The sequence below is a fragment of the Lipotes vexillifer genome, unplaced genomic scaffold, assembly GCF_000442215.2.
Source record: "Lipotes vexillifer unplaced genomic scaffold, Lipotes_vexillifer_v1.1 scaffold1844, whole genome shotgun sequence".
In the NCBI taxonomy this organism is placed as follows: Eukaryota; Metazoa; Chordata; class Mammalia; order Artiodactyla; family Lipotidae; genus Lipotes; species Lipotes vexillifer.
In genome coordinates this window covers 39,408-56,238 of record NW_006778658.1, presented here as the reverse complement: position 1 = coordinate 56,238, position 16,831 = coordinate 39,408, and the positions used below count along the sequence as shown (strand labels likewise).

At 39.8% G+C, this 16,831-nt stretch overlaps 1 protein-coding gene across 2 annotated transcripts in view; it reads left to right on the top strand.

Moving 5' to 3' along the window:
* The first annotated feature begins 6,880 nt into the window (after positions 1-6,880).
* UPF3B (UPF3B regulator of nonsense mediated mRNA decay) overlaps positions 6,881-16,831 on the top strand; it is a 16,246-nt gene continuing 6,295 nt past the window's right edge. The window contains exons 1-8 of one of the 2 annotated variants that reach the window (XM_007451737.1): positions 6,881-7,142; positions 8,032-8,138; positions 8,313-8,419; positions 12,690-12,788; positions 14,314-14,424; positions 15,458-15,501; positions 15,969-16,151; positions 16,556-16,594. In XM_007451737.1, coding sequence (XP_007451799.1) covers positions 6,966-7,142; positions 8,032-8,138; positions 8,313-8,419; positions 12,690-12,788; positions 14,314-14,424; positions 15,458-15,501; positions 15,969-16,151; positions 16,556-16,594 — 867 coding nt within the window. In that variant the 5' untranslated portion in view covers positions 6,881-6,965. The remainder of the gene's footprint in view (positions 7,143-8,031; positions 8,139-8,312; positions 8,420-12,689; positions 12,789-14,313; positions 14,425-15,457; positions 15,502-15,968; positions 16,152-16,555; positions 16,595-16,831) is intronic. The other variant, XM_007451738.1, reaches the window with a different exon arrangement.

Sequence of the window (16,831 nt, the reverse complement as noted above, 5' to 3'; positions counted from 1 at the left end):
TCCCTCCATCCCTCCCTCCCTCTCCTTTTTCTTTCTTTCCTTCATTCCTTCTTTCCTTCATTCCTTCTTTCTTTCTTTCTTCCTTTCTTCCTCCCTTCGTTTCTTTCTTTCTTTCTTTCTTTCTTTCTTTCTTTCGCTTTCTTTCTTTCTTTCGTCTTCTAATTCTTTCTTTCTACTTTTTCTCCCTTTTATTCTGAGCCGTGTGGATGAAAAGTTCTTGCTGCTCCAGCCAGGAGTCAGGACTCTGCCTCTGAGGTGGGAGAGCCAACTTCAGAACACTCGTCAAGAAGAGACCTCCCAGCCCCACATAATATCAAACGGCGAAAATCTCCCAGAGATCTCCATCTCAACACCAGCACCCAGCTTCACTCAACGACCAGCAAGCTACAGTGCTGGACAACCTATGCCAACCATATAGCAAAACAGGAACACAACCCCACCCACTAGCAGAGAGGCTGCCTAAAATCATAATAAGTCCACAGACACCCCAAAACACACCACCAGACGTGGACCTGCCCACTAGAGAGACAAGATCTAGCCTCATACACCACAACACAGCCACTAGTCCCCTCCACCAGGAAGCCTACACAACCCACTGAACCAACCTTAGCCACTGGGGACAGACACCAAAACCAACGGGAACTACGAACCTGCGGCCTGCAAAAAGGAGACCCCAAACACAGTACGATAAGCAAAATGAGAAGACAGAAAAACACACAGCAGATGAAGGAGCAAGATAAAAACCCATCTGACCTAACAAATGAAGAGGAAATAGGCAGTCTACCTGAGAAAGAATTCAGAATAATGATAGTAAAGATGATCCACAATCCTGGAAACAGAATAGAGAAAATGCAAGAAACACTTAACAAGGACCTAGAAGAACTAAAGAGGAAACAAGCAACGATGAACAACACAACAAATGAAATGAAAAATACTCTAGATGGGATCAATAGCAGAATAACTGAGGCAGAAGAACGGATAAGTGACCTGGAAGATAAAATAGTGGAAATAACTACTGCAGAGCAGAATAAAGAAAAAAGAATGAAAAGAACTGAGGACAGTCTCAGAGACCTCTGGGACAACATTAAACGCACCAACATTCGAATTATAGGGGTTCCAGAAGAAGAAGAGAAAAAGAAAGGGACTGAGAAAATATTTGAAGAGATTATAGTTGAAAACTTCCCTAATATGGGAAAGGAAATAGTTAATCAAGTCCAGGAAGCACAGAGATTCCCATACAGGATAAATCCAAGGAGAAATATGCCAAGACACATTAATCAAACTGTCAAAACTTAAATACAAAGAAAACATATTAAAAGCAGCAAGGGAAAAACAACAAATAACACACAAGGGAATCCCCATAAGGTTAACAGCTGATCTTTCAGCAGAAACCCTGCAAGCCAGAAGGGACTGGCAGGACATATTGAAAGTGATGAAGGAGAAAAACCTGCAACCAAGATTCCTCTCCCCAGCAAGGATCTCATTCAGATTTGGTGGAGAAATTAAAACCTTTACAGACAAGCAAAAGCTGAGAGAGTTCAGCACCACCAAACCAGCTTTACAACAACAAAAAAACTACAGGCCAATATCACTGATGAACATAGATGCAAAAATCCTCAACAGAATACTAGCAAACAGAATCCAACAGCATATTAAAAGGATCATACACCATGATCAAGTGGGGTTTATTCCAGGAATGCGAGGATTCTTCAATATATGCAATTCAATCAACGTGATACACCATATTAACAAATTGAAGGAGAAAAACCATATGATCATCTCAATAGATGCAGAGAAAGCTTTCGACAAAATTCAACACCGATTTATGATAAAAACCCTGCAGAAAGTAGGCATAGAGGGAACTTTTCTCAACATAATAAAGGCCATATATGACAAACCCACAGCCAAAATCATCCTCAATGGTGAAAAACTGAAAGCATTTCCACTAAGATCAGGAACAAGACAAGGTTGCCCACTCTCACCACTATTATTCAGCATAGTTTTGGAAGTTTTAGCCACAGCAATCAGAGAAGAAAAGGAAATAAAAAGAATGCAAATTAGAAAAGAAGAAGTAAAGCTGTCACTGTTTGCAGATGACATGATACTATAGATAGAGAATCCCAAAGATGCTACCAGAAAACTACTAGAGCTAATCAGTGAATTTGGTAAAGTAGCAGGATACAAAATTAATGCACAGAAATCTCTGGCATTCCTATACACTAATGATGAAAAATCTGAAAGTGAAATCAAGAAAACACTCCCATTTACCATTGCAACAAAAAGAATAAAATATCTAGGAATAAACCTACCTAAGGAGACAAAAGACCTGTATGCAGAAAATTATAAGACACTGATGAAAGAAATTAAAGATGATACAAACAGATGGAGAGATATACCATGTTCTTGGATTGGAAGAATCAACATTGTGAAAATGACTCTACTACCCAAAGCAATCTATAGATTCAATGCAATCCCTATCAAACTACCACTGGCAATAATGTCATGAAGAACCTAGGGGTAAGACAGGAATAAAGACACAGACCTACTAGAGAATGGACTTGAGGATATGGGGAGGGGGAAGGGTAAGCTGTGACAAAGCGAGAGAGAGGCATGGACATATATACACTACCAAACGTAAGGTAGATAGCTAGTGGGAAGCAGCCGCATAGCACAGGGAGATCAGCTCGGTGCTTTGTGACCGCCTAGAGGGGTGTGATAGGGAGGGTGGGAGGGAGGAAGACACAAGAGGGAAGAGATATGGGAACATATGTATATGTATAACTGATTCACTTTGTTATAAAGCAGAAACTAACACACCATTGTAAAGCAATTATACCCCAATAAAGACGTAAAAAAAATTATACTCCAACAAAGATGTTGGAAAAAATATATATAACCTGCATTTGCAAACAAATGCTTCAGAAGCAGTTAAAAAAAAAAAAAGAATCCGCCTCCCAACGAGGCGGACATGGGTTTGAGCCCTGGTCCAGGGCGATCCCACATGCTGCAGAGCAACTAAGCCCGTGCGCCAACTACCGAGCCCACGTGCCACAACTACTGAAGCCCACGCACCTAGAGCCCGTGCTCTGCAACAAGAGAAGCCAACGCAATGAGAAGCCCGTGCACCACAAGGAAGAGTAGCCCCCACTTGCTGCAACTAAAGAAAGCCCGCGTGCAGCAACTAAGACCCAACACAGCCATAAATAAATAAATAAATAAATGAAAATGAAATTCCCTTTAAAAAAACAAAAGAAACTTTACAGTGTGTGGTAGGCAAAATAATGCCCCCTTAAATTGTCTACACCCTAATCCCCATAACCTGTGACTATGTTACTTTATATGGCAATGGGAATTAAGGTTGCTAATCAGCTGACTTTAACATAGGGAGAGTATCCTGGATTATCCAGGTGGGCACAACGTAGTCACAGGGGTCCTTAAAAGTGGAAGGGGGAGGCAGAAGCGAGAGTGAAAGAGACATAGATGAAGCATGGTCCGAGAGAGATGCTATTTTTTTGTATTTATTTATTTATTTATTTGGCTATGATGGGTCTTAGTTGCTGCATGCGGGATCTTTAGTTGCTGCATGTGGGATCTAATTCCCTGACCAGGGATCGAATCCAGGCTGCCTACATTAGGAGCACGGAGTCTTAGTCACTCGACCACCAGGGAAGTCCCGAGAGATGCTATATTATTGGCTTTGAAGATGGAGGGAAGGGCCACAAGCTGAGGAATATGAGGAACCTCAAGAATCTGGAAAAGACAAGGAACTAGATTCTCTCCTAGAGCCTCCAGGAAGCAACTCAGTCCTGCCATCACCTCAGTTTTAGTCCAGTGAGACCTCTGTTGGACTTTTAACCTACAGAACTGTAAGATAATAAATTTGTGTTATTTTAACCCCCAAAATTTGTGGTAATTTGTTGCAGCAGTAATAGGAAACTAATACAGGCGGTGTGGGGAGAGATCAGGTGTTCAGTTTTGGACATGTTCAGAGAATCTGAATGTGTTAGACATCTAAGTGGAGATGTCAAAGTAGGCAGTTGGATATATGTCTGGAATTCAGAGGAGATGTATGGACTGGTGATATAAATTTTGGAGTTGTCAGCAAAGAGAGAAAATCCACAAGAACAGATGAGACTAACAGAGGAATGAGCGTAGATAGAAAAGGGGTCTAAGGACTGAGCCCTGGAACACCCAACTCTGACGACTGAAATACAGCAGTTGTTTAAAGCTAGCAAGCACTCCAAAACAGGCATACACCAAGATGTAAATGCAAAGCTATGTAGGAGTTCAGAGGCAGATAGATACTTAAGCTAGGCTTGTACGAGTGGGCAGGTGCTGGAGGCAAGAGTGAGTAACAGATTCCAAATACAGGGAAATAGCCTTGGCAACAGGAATTAGGAACACAAGCATATGCTTGGCAACAGAAGTGAGAAAATTTAAGAACGGAGTCTGGATAATATATTCTAGACGTCAGCAAAAATGGGTCCTTGGCCCTGAGCCAGCTTTCTGCCTTGGGTTTCTATTGCATCCTTAACTTGGTTCCTGCCTGCTGGGGGTGTCTGTGTCTCTCTCTGGCTTATCATTTGCCCTTCTCTCCCATTTCACCTCCTTTTTCCTTAATTGCCCATAATGGAGATATAATATGTTCAATTGATACTAACACTTTTTTTCACATTTTAACACCTCTGAAATCAAGATACATCTTAAAATTGATAGTGTGTCATAGTTCAATTGGCAGCATTTTTTTCTTTCTTTGTATATAAAATAATGGTTTTAGATTCGATGGTATCTTAAATTTGATGAAATACAAACGCTCTATCATTTAGAGCAATATTTTTCTTTTTATTGAGATATAGGCTTGGGTTGGGAAATATCTCTGCAAGTTATGCCTCACCAGGGAAATGTCAATTCTAATCATCCTGGGGCAGCTTTCGGAGCTTTTTCTTTTTCTTGAAGCTGCTGCTCTTGCTGGCAGCAGCCTCTTCAGGTCCACTGCTGAGTGGCTCCTCCTTGGAAGAGAATTTCCTCTTTTTCTTTTTCTTTTCTTTTTTTTACATTTTCAGTACATTAAATTTACTCATAAAAACATTCTAAAATGTACAATTTTTCCTTTTTAACAAAGTATAATAAAACATTAAAAAAACCCAGAACAGAATACTTGACATTTACAAGAGAATTTCCTCTTTTTCTTGGGGACACTTGTTTCCTGCCTCTTTAGGGTCAGTAATTGGTTCCTTTTTGGGGATAGATTTCTTCCTCTTGTAAAGACTTCCACTGCCAGCTGTCTCTTCAAGATCACTACTAACCAGCTCCTCCACGGAAAAAGATTTTTCTTGGGTTTGGAGAAGGAGACAGATTCCATTCCATTCTCCTGAGGAGCCCCCTGGGGCTTTTGCTGAGCAATATTTTTCAAATTTTGCATTTCTTTTAATCTGAGGGGCTGAATTTCAATAAAATATAATTTACATAAAATAATATTTGCCAATTTTAAGTGTACAATTCAATGAGTTTACACAAATGTCCGCAGTCATGCAACCACCACCACAATCATGATAAAGAGCATTTTTTATACTTCCAAAAAGTTCCCTGGAGCCCTTCTGCAGTCAATCCCTTCTCCCCAACCCCGACGCCCCCTGGCAATCATTGATCTGCTTTCTCTCACTATGGTTTTACCTTTTCTGGAATTTCATATCAGTGAGATCATACAGCATGTATTCTCTTTGTGTCCTGATTCTTTCACTCAGCATAATCGTTTTGAGATTCACTCATGTGGATGGATGTATCGGTTCATTTTTATTGCTGAGTAGTATTTCGATCTATGGATGTGCCACATTTTGTTTATGCATTAGCCGGTTGACAGATATTCGGGTTGTTTCCAGTTTGGGGCTATTATAAATAATGCATAATTAGCCTTTTTAAAAGCGGGAAGGAGGGCAATCCCATCTAAAGCAAGTTGGGTTTTATTTTATTTCCTCCTCCCTGCGGGGCATCAGTACCATGATAGGTTCCTTTTACTTTTAAAAACGGTGATGAAAACAAATCTCATACATTTTGGTTATAATGATCCTTTAATGTCAGTGTTCTGTGCGTGTTTATTAAGTGTCTGAATCCTAATCAATATAAGGAAAAAAAACTCTAAAGCCTCTGAAAGGACACTTCACAACTAATGATAGAAAATACAAGTCGTTCCCCTAGTGAGGTAAACTTTGGATAACATCGGGTTTATCTGAGGAAAACAAAGCCCGCAGAAAGTATCTTTAGATCTGGAAAACACTACACTTTGAAGATTAAGGATTCCATTTACTTACAAATAGGAACCCTGAAACACCTACGACTCCGGACCTCCCGGCCAGAAGCAGCGAGCGGGGGCTGCTCTTCCTTGCGATGCGTGGTCTCTTCCTTGCGGTGGCCTCTCTTGTTGCGGAGCACGGGCTCTAGGTGCGCGGGCTTCAATAGTTGTGGCGTGTGGGCTCAGTAGTTTTGGCTCATAGGCTCTAGAGCGCAGGCTCAGTAGTTGTAGCACACGGGCTTAGTTGCTCAGTGGCATGTGGGGTCTTCCCAGACCAGGGCTAGAACCCGTGTTCCCTGTATTGGCAGGTGGATTCTTAACCACTGCGTCACCAGGGAAGCCTGAGTAAATGCTTTGTATGCCGGGATTTGTAGTCCGTGAAATACTCGTCCCAGCCAAGATGGCGGAGTTGCTAATGACGTGCCCCGAGGGAGTCTGGGTCGCAAGGGGATTGGGCGGTGCGGGGATTCCGCGGGCGGGAAGCTAAGACCAGGTGTTACAACCTTTGCACTGAAAGAAGCCGGACGTCCTGAAGTCTCGCGAGATCCTGGCGGGGCCCAAAGTAAAGCAGGTTTCCGCTTTGAAGGAGGGGCGTCTGTTGGGGGCGGGGCTCTGTTCGGAGTGGGCCGGGAGTCTTTAGGTGCCGGCGTAGTGGACTTTAGGCCGAGCTACCGCGATGAGGAGCGAAGCCGTGGCCATGAAGGAGGAGAAGGAGCATAGGCCTAAGGAGAAGCGAGTAACCCTCTTGACTCCCCCGGGGGCCACAGGCAGCGTCTGTGGGGCTTCGGGGGACGGCATCAAAGCGGAAGATAAGCAGGATCGGAACAAGGAGAAGAAAGAGGCGTTGAGCAAGGTGTCTGGCTGGCTGTCGGCCCGGGAGAGGGCGGGACCGTTCCGCCACCCGTGGAGGATGGTTGGGAAGGGGCTGCCTTCTTCCTCTCCCAGTCTCTTCCTCTGTTTCTTCACGAGTGAAAATCGCATCACCCTGTCTCATCCACCCGCCAGAAATGGGGGAGCCCCTCCCCACCGAGCCCCGGGATGGGAGTGAGGGAGGGCGGGGGGATTCCCAGACAAGAAGGGTTTAGGTCAGAGCTGTGAGATTATAATGGGAGGGGGAGCGATAGTGAAAAGAATGAGGAATTGGAGGGGAATTATTGAATAGTGAAGAGGCCATCAAGGGTGGGAGTAGTTTGTGATAGGAAAATTAATAGAGGCTAGTTGAGGGAGTGGGTGGGTGGGGGATATTATGGTCTGGGGGCCAGATCGGGTGCATCCTTATTTGGGGAGCAATGAGGGAATTTGTGGTATTCCTTAGAATTTTGAATTCTTTATGCTGATTGAGTAAGGATTTTATTTTAGGATGTGTTGGATGTGGTAGGGAAATATTAATAAATCAAGAATTCATGGCACCCACAAAAGACCAGCGTTGGTTTACTAATTTCTTACCACTACTGAAAATGGGTGATAGAAAATGAGGCGAAGACCTAGTAAACTGTGGGGCTTCAGGTTAACAGAACCTGAGATTTTCCTTGCTCCAGGCAGTTCTCGTTTCTGAGAGTTGGTTTTTTTTTAAAACTACGTTACTATTATGTTTGACTAATCATTCTGAGCTTTCTGAACATTCTCTTGGGTTTTTATAAGTGATCTCACCTTTTAAAGGCCAACTTTCTTCAGGGACAGTGATTCAGGTTTGACAGAAAATTGATTTGTACTAATTTTATTTTCCTTATTCATTTCTTAAGGTGGTAATACGGAGATTACCGCCCACTTTGACCAAGGAGCAGCTTCAGGAACATCTTCAGCCTATGCCTGAGCATGATTATTTTGAGTTTTTTTCTAATGATACTAGGTAAAATAAATAAATAAAAGAGGGAGGGGGTAAATGAAAAAGGTTTCTTCCATTCTTTTTAATCCTACTAATGTTTTCCATTTGATTTTTGAGCCTATCTTTTTAACATATGCATACTTGTAATTCAGTCAGACACCTGCAAGCACATTGACATAATTGCTTTCCTCCCTGCAGCCTGTATCCTCATATGTATGCCAGAGCATACATCAACTTTAAAAACCAGGAGGACATTATTTTGTTCAGGGATCGTTTTGATGGTTATGTATTCCTTGACAATAAAGGTAAGTCCTTTTAACTGAGGGGGGTGGTTTCTTTGTCATTTGTATGTTTAAGACAATGTGAGTATCACAGTGTTTTCTCGATGCCTTCGTGGCATTTCTAAAAATCCTGGGTGATAAGATGAGCAACATTTAAAGAGTTTTACACATTTGATAAGCTTATGACAGCCTTATAAGTAGATAATATGACTTTTTACAGTCCTCAGGTATTTGTATTAACCTATTATTTCTGTAGTTTGATCAAGTGAATGAAATTGCCACAGTTTTCTCCTGTGACTGTTCTTTTGCCCGGTATTAGATGATCTGTTGTTTTGAGTATTTACTAGTTTCAACAGTGATACTGATAAATGACTCTTTTAACTTGTATGACAAATTTTAAATATTTACTTCTCATCTTGCTTCAAGGACTAACACTTATTTAAGTCAGATTCTTTATGTTAATAGTTGCCAGCTGGAGTACTGTTTAACATTCTAAGTTGTATATAATTAAAACATTGAACTTGATGATTTCCCACTTTGTATCCAGGAGTTTATAGGGAAGAAAAACTTCTGCCTTAGCTCTCATTTTATTATCTGCTGCTTGAAACATTTAGCCAGAGAATGTCCAAACTTCCACTTGCCACTTTTCTTTTGGCTTTGCAATCATAGGTGAATGATGTGTCTTTTTGTTAGGTTATGTTTTTTCAGTATTAGTTCAAAGTTGGTAAAAAGGAAATCTTTGTCAGGGAATATGCCAGTAAAAGTTGAAGGATTGCTACTGTGTTTGTCCAGCTTTTATTAATCCCCTCAAACCAGCTACTTCTCCACTCCAAGTTTATTCCAGTAGATAGCAGTGATTTCCTGGAAATCTGAGTTGTGTTTAACTTTTTTCCTCTCTTTTTTATCCCTTACATTTAAACAAGTGATGGATTTTGTCAATTTACTGCTTTGTAATATCTTGTTCATCTAGACTTAGTAATACTTTCACACTTTATATCCTCATCACCAAATGCTTAGACAACCAGTCTCTAACCTTATAGGATTTTCCATTTTTTTCCACTTTCTGTATAATTTAATAGTCTTATATTGCCATGAAATTAATCTTTTTGAAAATAGTGACTTAAGATAGCAATTGTGAACAAAAGTCCAAATTCCTTAGTCTGGTAGTCAGCATCTTCCATAGTTTGGCCTCACTTCTGTTTTTTTCAGCCTATCTTCCACAATTTCCTTCTGTTTCAGTCTGGTTTATCTGTTCCTTCTCAAATATATCAGTTATTAAGGTAATATGATTCTGCATTCACTAGGATTTCTAAAACCTTGTTTCCTGTGTGACTGCTTTGTGATGACTAATGGTCAATTCTAGTAATTTATCCTGGCTTATGTTTACATGCCAAAGATCTAAGGATGGAACTTTTTTTTTTTTTTTTTTTTTTTTTTTTTTTTTTTTTTACGGTCCATGGGCCTCTCACGGCTGTGGCCTCTCCCATTGCGGAGCACAGGCTCCGGACGCGCAGGCCCAGCGGCCATGGCTCACGGGCCCAGCCGCTCCCTGGCATGTGGGATCCTCCCGGACCGGGGCCCAAACCCGCGTTCCCTGCATCGGCAGGCGGACTCCCAACCACTGCGCCACCAGGGAAGCCCAGGATGGAATTTTATACCTTGTATGACATTATTCTATAGCAGGGATCTGCTGTATTTTTCCAGTAGTCACTTGGGTTTTTTTTTTTAATTGAGACATAACTCACATACCATAAAATTCAATGGTTTTTAGTATATTCACAAGTTTTGTAACCATTACCACTATGTAATTCCAGAATGTTTACATTACTTCAAAAAGAATCCTGTATTCATTAGCAGTCATCTCCCATTCTCCTCTCCCCCTAGACCCTGGCAACCACTGATCTAACTATGGATTTCCTTATTCTGGACGTTTCATATGAACTGAATCATACAATATGTGGCCTTTTGTGACTGCCTCTTTTACTTAGTATGTTTTCAAGGTTCATCCATGTTATAGTATGTATCATTACCTCATTGCTTTTTTTGTTTTTTGCATTATTAAAAATTGTGGTAAAATGCACAAATAAAATTTACCATCTTAACCATTTTTAAATGTGCAGTTCAGTAGTGTTGAGTACATTCACATTGTTCTGCAACCAATCTCTAGAACTTCTTCTTGTAAGGCTGAAACTCTACCTGTTAAACAACTCCCCATTTCTCCCTCCCCCAGCCTCTTGCAACTACATTCTACCTCTGTGAACCACCCTTCTGTCTATGAAGTTGACCATTCTAGGTACCTCATATAAGTGGAATCATAGTATTTGACTTCTAGTGACTAGCTTATTTCACTTAGCATAATGTCCTCAAGGTTACTCCATGTTGTAGCATGTGTCAGAATCTCCTTTTCCATTGTATGTATATACTTCATTTTCTTTATCCATTCATCTGTTGAGGGACATTTGGCTATTGTGAATAATGCTGCTATGAATGTACAAGCATCTGTTCAAGTCTCTGCTTTCACTTCTTTTGAATACATACCCAAAAGTGGAATTGTGGGGTCATATGGTAATTCTATTTTTAATTTTTTTGAGGAACCACCATACTGTTTTCCATAGTGGCTGCATCATTTTATATTCCCACCAGCAATGCATGAAGGTTCTAATTTCTCCATGTCCTTGCCAACACTTGCTATTTTCTGGGGTTTTTTTCCCCTTTAATAGTAATCATTCTGAGAGGTATAAGATGGTAATTTCATTGTGGTTTTGATTGGCATTTCCCTAATGATTAGTGAGGTAATAGTTTAATCTTTTCATATGCTTGAGCACATAGCATCTTTTCATTTGCTTATTGGCCATTTGTATACCATCTCTGGAGAAATGTCTATTTGAGTCCTTTGAACATTTTTTAATCAGATTATTTGGGTTTTTTTTGTTGAGTTGTAGGAGTTCTTTACGTATTCTGTATATTGACCCCTTATCAGATATATGATTTGCAAATATTTTCTCCAATTCTATAGGCTTCCTTTTCTCTCTGTTGATTATGTCCCTAGATGCACAGAAGTTCTTAATTTTTAAAAAATTTATTTATTTTATTTATTTTTATTTTTGGCTGCGTTGGGTCTTTGCTGCTGCGCACAGGCTTTCTCTAGTTGTGGCAAGTGGAGCTGCTCTTCATTGTGGTGCGCGGGCTTCTCATTGTGGTGGCTTCTCTTGTTGCGGAGCATGGGCTCTAGGCACACGGGCTTCAGTAGTTGTGGCTCGCGGGCTCTAGACTACAGGCTCAGGAGTTGTGGCACACAGGCTTAGTTGCTCCGCGGCATGTGGGATCTTCCTGGACCAGGGCTCGAACCCGTGTCCGCATTGGTAGGCGGATTCCCAACCACTGTGCCACCAGGGAAGCCCCAGAAGTTCCTAATTTTGATGTAGCACAGTTTATCTATTTTTCACTTTTGTTGCCTGTGCTTTTGGTGTCTCCTGGTATATTTTTTAATAACAGCTTTACTGAGATATAATGCATATGCCATAAAATCCACCCTTTTAAAGTATACAGTTCAGTGTTTTTTAGTATATTCACAGAGTTGTGCAGCTGTCGCCACAATCTAATTTTAGAACACGTTTCTCTAAAGAGAAACCTCGTACCCATTAGCTGTTACTCCTTGTCTCTAGACAAGCACTAACCTACTTTCTATCTCTGTAGCTTTACCTGTTCTAGATATTTCTGATGTATATTTTTGCACTTATAAAAAATCAATTTTATTAAGGTATAATTTACATATTAAAATGCATCCATTTTATGTGTGCATTTGGTGACTCTTGACATATTTATACCCCTGTATAATCAGTATTGTGATCTGGTTATTTTGTTTGTTTGTTTTGGCCATGCTGCATGGCTTGCAGGATCTTAGTTCCCCCACTAGGGATTGAACCTAGGCCCCTGCAATGAAAGTGCCGAGTACTAACCACTGGACTGCCAGGGAATTCTCTCTGATGTATTTTTTAAATGAAAATTAGTTTGTAGATTTTTTTCCCCCACATATCACAGTATCACACTTAGAAGTTGAATTTAAATGAGTATTCTAATTCCCTCCCATATCTTTTCACTAAGTTATCAGTATGAACTGGGGGCTCCTTTGGTAACATGTTGATTTTAGTTGTGCCAATGTGATTTATGCCTGTTGGGAGACCTATTCAGACCACTGTTATCAAAGGAAGCCTAGAGAATGGTGGGTTGAGTCTCTTGTATCCACTTTTGACCTTTTCTTTCTTACAACAAGTATGCTATTTTTTCTAAACAGGTCAGGAATATCCTGCCATAGTAGAATTTGCACCTTTTCAAAAAGCTGCAAAAAAGAAGACTAAGAAAAGAGATACTAAAGTTGGGACTATCGATGATGGTACAGTATAGCTCTAGTTATGTAATGCTAATGCCATGTTTTTTTTAATTTAATTTTTATTATATATTGGAATATAGTTGATTTACAATGTTGTGTTAGTTTCAGGTGTACAGCAAAGTGATTCTTTTATACATATACATACATTCATTCTTTTTCAGGTTCTTTTCCCATATGGGTTATTACAGAATATTGAGTAGAGTTCCCTGTGTTGTATATATAGTAGGGCCATGGGTTTTTTAAAAATATTACCTTTGTGGGAATTAAGTGGACTCCAATCTTTTAAATTAAGAACACATAGGAAATAAAGTTCATGAGAAATGTAATTCACTGATGAAAGCTTTGCTTGTTAGAATGGAGGTGGGTTTCCTCTAGTTTTCACTCTCTTTGGCTAATGGCTTTTCATCCCTTCACCATTAAGCAATATATTTTGACTGTTGAGTAGCAAATCACCTTAGGTATATTCACTAGAAGACAATGGGAAAGGGCTTCCCTGGTGGCGCAGTGGTTGAGAGTCCGCCTGCCGATGCAGGGGACACGGGTTCATGCCCCGGTCCGGGAAGATCCCATGTGCCGCGGAGCGGCTGGGCCCGTAAGCCATGGCCGCTGGGCCTGCGCGTCCAGAGCCTGTGCTCTGCAGCAGGAGAGGCCACAACAGTGAGAGGCCTGTGTACCGCAAAAAAAAAAAAAAGAAGACAGTGGGGAAAAGTCAGATGTTTCAAATTACAACTCCTTGAGGCCTCTTACCATTTTTATGATTATTTATTTGACTTTTGGTTTCCATTTTTATAAAGAGGAAGAGTTATCATTGAGAGCTGTGATGGAAAATTTTCTATACTTGAGTAACTTAATATAAAGTATCTGTAGTGGCCACTCCTATTTTCTAGGCTTTGAATATGCAGTTAACTGCACACATCGTAATTACATTGAACTAAAATACTAGAACTAAAAAACTGAAATAATTGCCATTTACGGTAAACTGGATCCAGATTTTGAGATCTCTGTAATGTGGTTGTGTTGGCTAAGGACTTAGCTGCAACGTTTTATATCAGACTGGCATTTTAGAATCAACTAGTTTGGTTTCCATTATTTATTACTCTAATGGGTATTTTATAAGGAAAACATAGAAAAGACTCAACACACAGCTGCTTATTGATTATATCATAGATTCAGACTGTGAAGACTAGATCAAGTGACATGCTCCACAGTGCATGCTCCAGATACAACATAATGACTCAGATGTGTTACTCTTTCTGATGTCGGAGGCATCTAGGAAAGAATTCCAGAAGTTACCATCACCTCTAGTGCCACATCTAGGACATCTGCCCTCATTTATCTGTTTAGAACACCTGATTTTCATATGCTGAGTTTAATTAAAGTGAGGTGTACTGATGCAGAAACTGCTTACATGCTATAAATGATAGTCTCTGAAGGTCCCATAACTATAGCTTGCAGTTCTCCCATAGATAATATTTCCTATTTTGTTTAAAGTCTGCTATGTTTTCTGTTTACTTAAATAATTATTTAGATCCAGAATATAGAAAATTTTTGGAAAGTTATGCTGCAGATAATGAGAAAATGACATCTACTCCAGAGACACTGCTAGAGGAAATAGAAGCAAAAAATAGAGAACTAATAGGTAAGTGGGCAAAAGGAATTAAGGGCAACAGCTTTTTCATCAGAAGACCTGTCAGACTCCCACTTCTGTCACTTGCTAGCTGTTTGACCATGGGAAAGGCACTAACTTCTTTAAGACTCTGTTTGTTCTACTATAAAGTGCAGATAATACCTGCTTCACAGGATTATGAGAATGCATTGATAAGATGGGAAAAATTCTGACTTATTTAGTGCCACACAAATGTAACAGAAGTATAAAAAGTTTGAAGACTCATATAGGACCTTAAGATGTTGGTAAGCCTTTGAAGATCAATTGGTGTTTTCTAGTAATAAGCTCATATTCCTAAAAAAAATTTTGACCTGAAAATGTCAAAGAATGAAGTTAGTTACTGCAAAATTGAAAACCACTTGAGAAATTCTAGCTTGGATATTGGTTTTAGTAGTAAGTTGTCACTACTACATCAGCTCTAAACATAAGCATAGCCTCTGACCCAGGATTTCCACTCCTAGGAATTTATCCTAGGAAGGAAGTATGCTTTTCGAAAAGCTAGCTACAAGGTTAGATAGCATTGTTCAGAATATTGAAGAATGAATTAAATATTCTTCTAAAACTTGGTTTTTATTAATGGATGCATAGTATAAGCCCATCTCCGATAGTTTCCATAGAATAAATTCCCAGAAGTGGAACTATGGGGTCAAAAGTATTAGATATTTTTAGCCCCTTACCCCAGTTTCTTCCTGGTTGAGCAAATTTATACTCCCATCTATAAAACAAGAGAATGTCCTTTGCACTTTATTCTCACTGACCGGGAATTGGTCTTTTTAATAATTGTTTTATTGTTTTAATTTGAATTTCTTAACTTTTACAAAATTATTTTAAACCTTCAGAATCAAAATAGAATACTGTAAAACTTCTTTCCAATAATATAGTTGTGAACTTACTGTTTAAGGGGTGTAGTTTTCCCACCTTGGGTGGTTGGCAGGGAATGTCAGAAAACGGAATCCTTTCTAGGGGTTGATTAAGTATTATTAATAATCTGTTTACATTTATGTAGCTAAAAAGACAACCCCACTTTTGAGCTTCCTGAAAAACAAGCAGGTAAACCTTTTGTTTTTATAGTTCTCTCAATACTTCTATTTCATTGGTTTGCATTCTGTGAATATAAGAGCATTGGGATCCTATAGGAGAGATAGCTGCTTTTTCTGCCATTATTCTTTGAAGAGTTGGCTCATTGGCCTCACTCTCTGGCCTTCTCCTTCACTCTGGGTGTTGGACCAAAGATTCACTCTGCAAAACCAGGGAGTCCTTAGCTTGCTCCAGAGACACTCTCTTGATTTCCTGAAAGCCTCTGGATAATGTAGTAAGGCAGCATTGGGAGACTCTGATATTAGCAGGCCCTGGTCTTTATTCTCTCTCATATTTTGAATGGGGTGGTGAGGGGGTTAAGGAGATAGAAAATGGGAAGGAAAGATGATACAGTTAAGTGGGTGCCCACCGTACCTTCAAGACTAAGTTTTTGGTGGCAGTTATCTTGTTTGAAGGTTTGTGTTGATGTTTCTTTCTAGAGGATGAGAGAAGAAAAGAGAGAAGAAAGAAGGAGGCGAGAAATAGAAAGAAAAAGACAAAGAGAAGAAGAGAGGAGGAAATGGAAAGAAGAAGAGAAACGAAAAAGGAAAGATATAGAAAAGCTAAAGAAGATAGACAGAGTTCCAGAAAGGGACAAATTAAAGGATGAACCAAAGATTAAGGTATGAAAATAACTTAAACTGACTGCGTGTTGCTGAAATTTGCATGTACTGTATCTACTTCTTCAAATATGCATGCATCTTGTGTTGGTGTAAACAGTTTTTTTGGTTTTGTTTTTGTCTTTTTTGGGGGGGGGAGTGAATCAAAAGAAGCCTTTCCTATAATAGTAATAGTATTATTCTTTTAACTTAAGATAATTTTAAAGATTAAGTAGTTTACATGGTATTCAGTGCAGATCTGTGTTATTTTTAATCATTGAAAATGTTCAATTTTGGATTATTATTTTCTCAGTTCTTCATAAATAAGGGCTTAGGGCTGGCTGGCATGAATTACGGGTTTTATTCAGCTTTTCCTTCATTTTTGATACATGAAGTTGCCTCATCTGTTTGTTTTCCACTGTCCTCAGGTACACAGGTTTCTGTTACAAGCTGTGAATCAGAAAAATGTAAGGACCAAGTACATGATACAGAGCACCTAGTATCATGTCACACACACAGGTCTTAGTTAATAAGTCCTTTTGGTGGTGGTGGTAGTGTTACCTGTAGAAAACCCCTTCAGACTGACCTAAGTCTTCTTAAAAGCTGAGCCATTTTAAATTCCTACCTTAGAAGGAAGCTCAGATGACTTGCTGATGCTCTGCTGTGTACCCAGGAGCTTCAACAATATACAGCTAGAGGACAAC